This window comes from Poecilia mexicana, unplaced genomic scaffold (genome assembly GCF_051168715.1).
Source record: "Poecilia mexicana isolate PSO_F unplaced genomic scaffold, ASM5116871v1 scaffold_12, whole genome shotgun sequence".
Classification (NCBI taxonomy): Eukaryota; Metazoa; Chordata; class Actinopteri; order Cyprinodontiformes; family Poeciliidae; genus Poecilia; species Poecilia mexicana.
In genome coordinates, this window is record NW_028263381.1 from 7861476 (window position 1) to 7868623 (window position 7148).

The 7148-nt window shown below is 41.6% G+C and overlaps 1 protein-coding gene across 1 annotated transcript; it reads right to left on the bottom strand.

Moving 5' to 3' along the window:
• Positions 1 to 1216: 1216 nt before the first annotated feature.
• On the bottom strand, positions 1217 to 6037 carry ptger4b (prostaglandin E receptor 4 (subtype EP4) b). The gene is made up of 2 exons (XM_014997990.2): positions 5018 to 6037; positions 1217 to 2618 (listed from the first exon to the last, which is right to left on the bottom strand). Exons 1-2 carry the CDS (start codon positions 5822 to 5824, stop codon positions 2043 to 2045), a joined length of 1383 nt encoding a protein of 460 aa, XP_014853476.2. The 5' UTR covers positions 5825 to 6037; the 3' UTR covers positions 1217 to 2042.
• Positions 6038 to 7148: the final 1111 nt, after the last annotated feature.

A 7148-nucleotide genomic window follows, 5' to 3' on the forward strand; every position in this document is an offset into this window, starting at 1 on the left:
GAGTTCATTGTAGTTGAAGAGACAGTAGTTTTCACAGAGTACAGGAATGAGGGGCTTTGTCCATCACCAGGTGTTTTCACAGATCATTTGTTCCCTCATTTGCGATACGTATAAGAAAATATGCAAATACTATATATAAAACATTCTGAGGGGGATTTGATTGTTTATTTAAGGGCAATGAGTAGGAAAAATGACAAGTATATTCTTCTTCCTAGTCCCTTTCGAACATGTTATTCGGTTTTTGTTGTTGCTGGACTATTTTGAGTGTTGCCTTGCTTTACTTTTGTTTGTTTAGTTGTATATTTATGTCTGTTTCTGTCATTTTCTCATGTCGGAAATAAATCACACCAGCTGAGGTTCAGCAGGTGGCTGCAGTGTGGTGAAATCATTTCCATTGTCTGATTTGTTTAATTTATCTTTAGAAACCCCATCAGTATGGAAATATGCTGGAGTAATCATCATTTATAAAGGGCGGACCATAACAGACGCACCTCAGTTATTAATAACTTAACTGTGTCAAAGGTTTTTATTGCCCAATAGTTCAATCTACCATGGGACATGTCTCCAGAAATGAAGGCCTTAGTCACTGAATCCATTTGCAAATGGTATTTTTCATGAGTAATGGCTTCTTTCTGTCTGAGTGGCCTTTCACTGTGAACAATAACACTCTTCTTCATGAGGGTTTACTAATTTTTTAAAGTCGTATTAAGCTCGGTGTTCATGAACTTCTGACTTTGAGGAAAGTAATAAAAATATTAAAGAATCTCTCTATTTTTTTTTTTTTTGGTATTTCGCAACCACAAGCTACTTTGGTAAATCCCAACGGAACAGTCAGAAAAATGGCTGTGTCTTTTTTTGGGGTGTCTGTGAACATCTGGTTTCAGCTGTTATTCTTATTGAGGAGTTTGCTGAACATTTGTATCCAACACCCTTTAAACTGATAACCAGCACAGCCGATTGCATTTCTAAGTAATCTGAGTAGGAAAAATCCTGCGGACGTTAACCTCTATCTATATTCTGTGAAGATATCAGCGATTGCTCACTGGACTGGATAGGATGAGTTTACCACTAATGTGAGACGGATGAGATTAATGTAAATAGATTTCTTCTGGATTATTCTTTATCTTCAGCAAAGGGGAAAAAAAGGGATAGTTCTTCTTGTTGCTCCAGTTTTTTTTTTGTTTTTTTTGTTGTGAATAATGCGATTAAAGCAACATTCTTAAGAATTCAATTCTTTTTTTATTTTCATTTGAGGAGTTCAGCACATTATGACGTTTGTTCAATGAAAAACAGGTGCATCTGGACCTTTATCAAAATAATGTTTTTAGCAGCACAAAGAGAATAGTGTTCAAAAACAATGTTACCTGTCAGGATACTGGATGTCTTGTGTTTTTTAATCCCCTTTCTTAACATCAGCACTCAGTCAAATTAGACGGGACGCCCTGCACTTTACGTTAAGCCGAAATAAGATAGGACTCTTTCAAAGTACTGCGCTACAATAAGCAAATGAATAATGTTATAAAATAATTGTCACATTAAGGTCTTTTTTTAGTCATCTTCTAGTGTATTTACCATGGAAAAGAAACCACAGTATAGCTGCCTTTTGGTATGAAATGCAGAGAAAATACTATATATCTGGCAATGTCAGGGATGCACTTTGAAATAATACAACCTGTTTGCAAGTGTCAAGACATAAAACAAAAAAAAAAATCCAAACACACTATAAGCGTATTCATCTTTTGGAAATGCAAAATGACACAGAAGTATTGAAACCTTCTCACAGAGAAGACATTAGCATACATTTTCATACTTTAAATAATTTAACACGCTGTTCACATTTTTAACATTGATGCTATACAGTCATTGCCTGTCATTCATGATGGCTGAGCAGTGGTTCGAAAGTCTTCAAAGTGCAACAGAAGAGCTCCTCGGTGACATCCGTGGATTTGTACGTTACAACTGCGGTGATTTGAATAAATTGCGGCGGAGGAGTCAATACTGAGAAGTAATACGTTGATAATACACCGAGGTCATGACGAAGGTTATATGCATTTTTCCTGCGTGTTTGCAGTATTGTCTGCGAGGGTCACGTGCAGAGCCGTGTCCTTGGGACAGATTGGAAGGTCACTAGGCGCAGTACATGCCTCGTCGTCCTCTAGCCCCGTCTGAGGCTGCGGCTCCTCCTGCGTACGCTGCAACGTCTGTGCAGCCGCCGGACAGGAGCCGTCCTCGGACCCGTCCTCGGACCCGGGCTTAAACGAGGCCAGCCCCAGCGCATTCCCGTCACTCGGGTACAGGACGGTCCGTAGGGTGCTGACTCTTTCTCCCGGCTCACGGGATATCAGTGAAGGGGAGTCCCGCGAGATGATGGAGGAGGAGAGGGCGCCATCCGCACAACGAAAGCGTCCTCCTCCCCGCCGTCCCCGTCCGCCCATTTTGCAGAACAGGCACTTGATCTTCTCCAGGACTTTGAGAACCACCGTCTTTTTCAGGAGAATGTAGAACCAAGGGTCCAGGATGGGGTTCACGGAGGCCATGCGGATGGCTATGAGGTCCTTGTTCAGCCCAGAGGTCTGCGACGTTTGGTTTGAGAACAGCTGGTTTTCGAAGATCCTCAGCTGATGATAGAAGACAGAAATAAATTAGTTTTAAAAGGCAGTATTCCAAACTACAGAGGTGCATCTCACTCCCCAAACCCGGCTCACATCTTTGAACTTTTTAGATTAGATTTTGCATGATGGAAAGTGTGGAATTAAAAGCAAAGGGCATGTTTTTTTTCTGTGTGTGTGCGTTTATTTGTTTTGGTTTTTGAAAACTAAATCTGAAAAGTGTACTCGGGATTTGCTTACGATAGCACTGACTCAATGCACTGTGCAGAGGAGGTCTCAAACTGCAGACCTCTAGGGCCGGTGTCCTTTAACCTTTAGATGTCTCTCCGATTCAGCACACCTGGCTCCAATACTAGCTCATTAGCAGAGCTCTATAGAGCTTGACTGCATGCCAGTGAGCCAGTTTTACCATTTAATTCAAGCTTTCATATGTGTCGGGCACATATGAAAGGTGACTTCAGCTTGAGACCACTGCTATACCTTTCCCTTCCAGCTGCGAGTCCTTCGGGGTAAGATGAGCTTTACAGATGTAGAGACAAATTCATGCTCATTCAGTTCAAATTCAGTTAATCTGATGGAGAGCATCTGCAGACATCAACGTTTAAGTATCGCCTTTGCACCTCAACTGAATCTGGCCTGGACTTTGACTTAAATGGATCTGGTTGTATTCAAAATGCCTTGACTGATTTCCACAAAGCAGCACCGTTCTCGGGGGGCTCCCCGGTCAGGTGACAAGTCCTGTTAGGGTGGAGATCCTAGTCCATTGATTTGGGGGACACGAAAACGTGACTGCTTGTGACAAAAGGACGTGTCGCACTAGTGTGACGTAAAGTTAGGCTTTTTGGTAAACACACCAAACTGCACCAACCCGTGCCACACCGCTCACTGGAAATGAGTCACTACTGTCCCACCTCACATAAATTCCCATTAAAAGACTGAAAAGATTGTTGACACAACGTGAGAAGTTCTCAGGACTGTAAATCCTGTTATTGTAAAGCATTGCACATTAATGCCATGGAATGAGCAAATTCTTAATGACTCCTTACTGATGGCAAATTCAGTGAGATCACAGTGGGGTCTAAATGGAAATGGGCCAACAAGAGCCGTTCTCACTGTCATCAAAAACAAGCCTTTGGCTGTTGCTTCCCATGAGTCTAACCAACACTCATTCATTAAAGCCAGAGGCACAAATGTCTCAGTTCTTAACATGACAGTCTTATTTCTTTGCAACATATAGGAAATTTCACCTCAGATTTTACATGTTTAACTCGTTTGAGACTCCCTTGGCTCATTTCTGTCCTTCTAGCCACTTTTTAATTTTTAATAGTATTTTTAGCCTGTGTTAATGCTAATCAGATAGAGATTTTAAAACTTTCTTTTAAACCCAAATCACAATCAAACAATATAATTTAGATATAATTTAATTTAGCCATCACATTGTTGGACACTTATTTACTCTTTAAGTTACACATTTAATCATGCAGTTGAATCAGAGCTAATGCAGGAGGCCTAAAAAAAAGCCCCTTAGTTTTCTATTATTGGAAACAATAGCTCTAAATAAACAATCCACACAAATAACTCATTCTGCCCTTCATCATTTTTAGTTTGTTTCTTTAAAAAAAAATACAGGATGCTGTAATTACAAAAAAGTATATATTTTTTAAGTAAGTAATGCAAAATGCATGACAAATTTAAAGTTCTGATTAGGACTGATGAGGTCAAAATGCTTAAAAATGAAGGCAGAAATAAATAGGCAAATAAATAAATACATGCTGAAAATATTTTATTTTTTTTAGATAACTTTTTCTGCAGATATTTTTTTTTTGTGTGCGTGTGTTTTCAGCTTCTTTAGGTACAGGGTTTATGCAGCAATATATTTGCACAATACTATTTTCTGACACTGTGTGAAGATGCAAAGTGGCAATGATAATGACAAGTACCTTTTTTATATATATAAGTATCCTATTCCTTCTGCCCCCTCTGCAGTGCAGCCCTGGGCGTTTGGTCATATTCTCACATCAATAGCCGCCACACGTTGCAGCTTTAGAGGGGGGTCCTGTGCTTCAGAAAGCTGCCAACTCGTAAGACTTACGCCCCCATTTTAATAGATATGCGGCCAGAAAACCAACAGAAGGTTTACCAACTGAAAGGAAAGAGCGCGTGCGTAACCACACGTGCTTCAGAGACATGCCTCATCTGCCCACAAAGATCTCAAATAAGAACACAAAGTTCTGAGAGTCCGCGGTTGTCACATACATTTCAGTTTCTGTTTACTTTTAATGCCAATAAAACCGTATTTTGTTTAATTCCGATGCTTTCTTACATTGTAGAACCTGTGACAGCTCTGGCGCGCGCGCTCATACCCAAAAGCAGCAAAGTTTATGCTATGATCTCACCCCCATACTTACAACTAAAGGTATCGAGCAGATGAGGACCACGGCGGAGGTTCCGATGAGCACAACCACCATCTGAATCTCCACTCCGGCTAAGCGCCTGAAGTTCCGCCGGCGTCGCAGCTCCGCGATGCGCCGCGGGTCCGTGCCCAGCGAGGTGCGGCGGATGAAGCGCCTGTGCATCAGGATCAGCGCCCCGCACACCATCACGTTGCAGAAGACCGTGGCCAGCACAATCACCGAGTTCACTCCCGCGTAGATCAGGTTGAAAGTTCCCACCGTGGTCTTGTTGCTCTGCCAGTCGATGAAGCACCACGACTTCGGCTCCTGGACCTTCACCTCCCCGATCCCGGCGACGGGCAGCGCGCAGAACACGAGGCACGACACGTACACGGCGAAGAGCGTCAGCGCGGCCAGTCTCTGGTTGACGAACTCGTTGTAAAAGTAGGCATGATTTATTGCCAGGAACCTTTCCACGGACATGGTGAACACGATGCTGAGTTGCACCAAGAAGAAGTAGAGCAGGATGAAGCCCGAGTACTGGCACAGCTTTCCCTCCAGCGAGTTGTTGTTCACGTAGATGAAGAGGGTGACGGGGCTGGCCAGCAGGGTGCCCAGGAGGTCTGTCACCGCCAGCCCGCACACCAGAGTATAGAAGGTCGTTTCCTTCTGCTCCTTCCGCGACAGGCGCAGGACTACGATGGCGATGACATTCCCGATCACCCCGATTACAAACATGATCGCCGGGATGGTGAGCGACCGAGAAGGCGTCTCTTCCGCCGTGGCGTTCATTCCTGCGAGCGACTCGTTCACAGCAGACATTCTCCTCTCGGTTCCGAAGGACAGACACTTTCCATCAATGCGTCTTCTTCATTGCTGAACAACGAATCCATTGTGTCCACCGTCCGTTCACTTTTACGCACGGCATCATACCTCCATTTTTTTTTAAAACCAGGGAAAAACAAGAACTCATGAGCGAGAGAGAGAGTTTGGTCTAATGTCTGGAGTCTTGCACCTTCACGTCCTCATCACACCCACAAACTTGACAGGGAAGTCTGAGTTTGAACGGCAGCTCCTCCTATACAGGTCTGGGTTGTTGTCAATGTGGGCGTCCAGGGCGCGCAGGCGAGGAGGCGCAGTGTGACTCGCAGCTCCCAGTTTCATATCCTCTTTTTTGCTGCATTTACGACCATAATCACTTTTCAGTTGACACACACCAAGCGGTCGGGACAGTAGTGGCTTAAAGCAGAACAGCTTGCTTTTTTTTAATTAAACAAATAAAATCAGAGGTGGGAAGGAGCTATAAAGCCTTTTCCCTTTCCTGAATAGTTTTCGAGGTTGAAACATTACAATAAGACCGCGCTTTGTTGGAAATAACAGGCAATTTATCTTACGGTTGACCTGTATTTCACCGTCGACATAAACTGTTAGAACTAAAAATAGCATCTGATCATCCATTTAATAGTGTACATTAAATCTTATTTCCTTGTCGAAATTATGTCAGTGTAAGGGGTATGGAAAAATTAATTGAGAAAATTACAAATAATTGTGAAATTGTACATACTCAAAAAAAAAAAGAAAAAAAAACTAGCTACAATTTGATAGATTTTTAAAAAAAAATAACTGATCTAAATTAAACAGCCGTTCAAACCATTCTATTTTATTTTGACTTAAACTTTAGACACAAATGGTAAAACTTTCCAAATTAAATTTAATTGAAAGTGCAAAATATTTGAAAATTTCTTAAAACAGAATTATCTTAGTATAGCACTCACTGGTCACTTTATTAGGTACACCTGTTCAGTCGTTTTGCACAGAAAGAGCATAAGGCAGTGGCTGTGGGTCAATGTGTTTTATATATATATATATATATATATATATATATATATATATATATATATATATATATTGTGTTAAAGAGAAGAGCAGGATTGCTAGGGAGGAAATGTTACCGAAATAAAATATTTAACGTTGTTGCAATTTGACAAATATTGAAAATTAGATTTAAAAACTAACGAGCTTGATTAAAAGATAAATCATTTTAATTGCATATAAATAACGTCCTACAAAACTCCCTTTTCCAGTGCATATCCCAGTGAATTGTGGAAGATGGCAGTACGGCCTTTTTGCCTTCCCACACAGTTCT

Bases quoted from the DNA above. Each gene is read 5' to 3' on its own strand.
- ptger4b (XM_014997990.2), bottom strand. From the start codon at position 5,824: ATGTCTGCTGTGAACGAGTCGCTCGCAGGAATGAACGCCACGGCGGAA. The intron at 2,619-5,017 runs GTAAGTATGGGG...TTCTATCATCAG, and splicing joins TCTGCTCGATACCTTTAGTT to CTGAGGATCTTCGAAAACCA.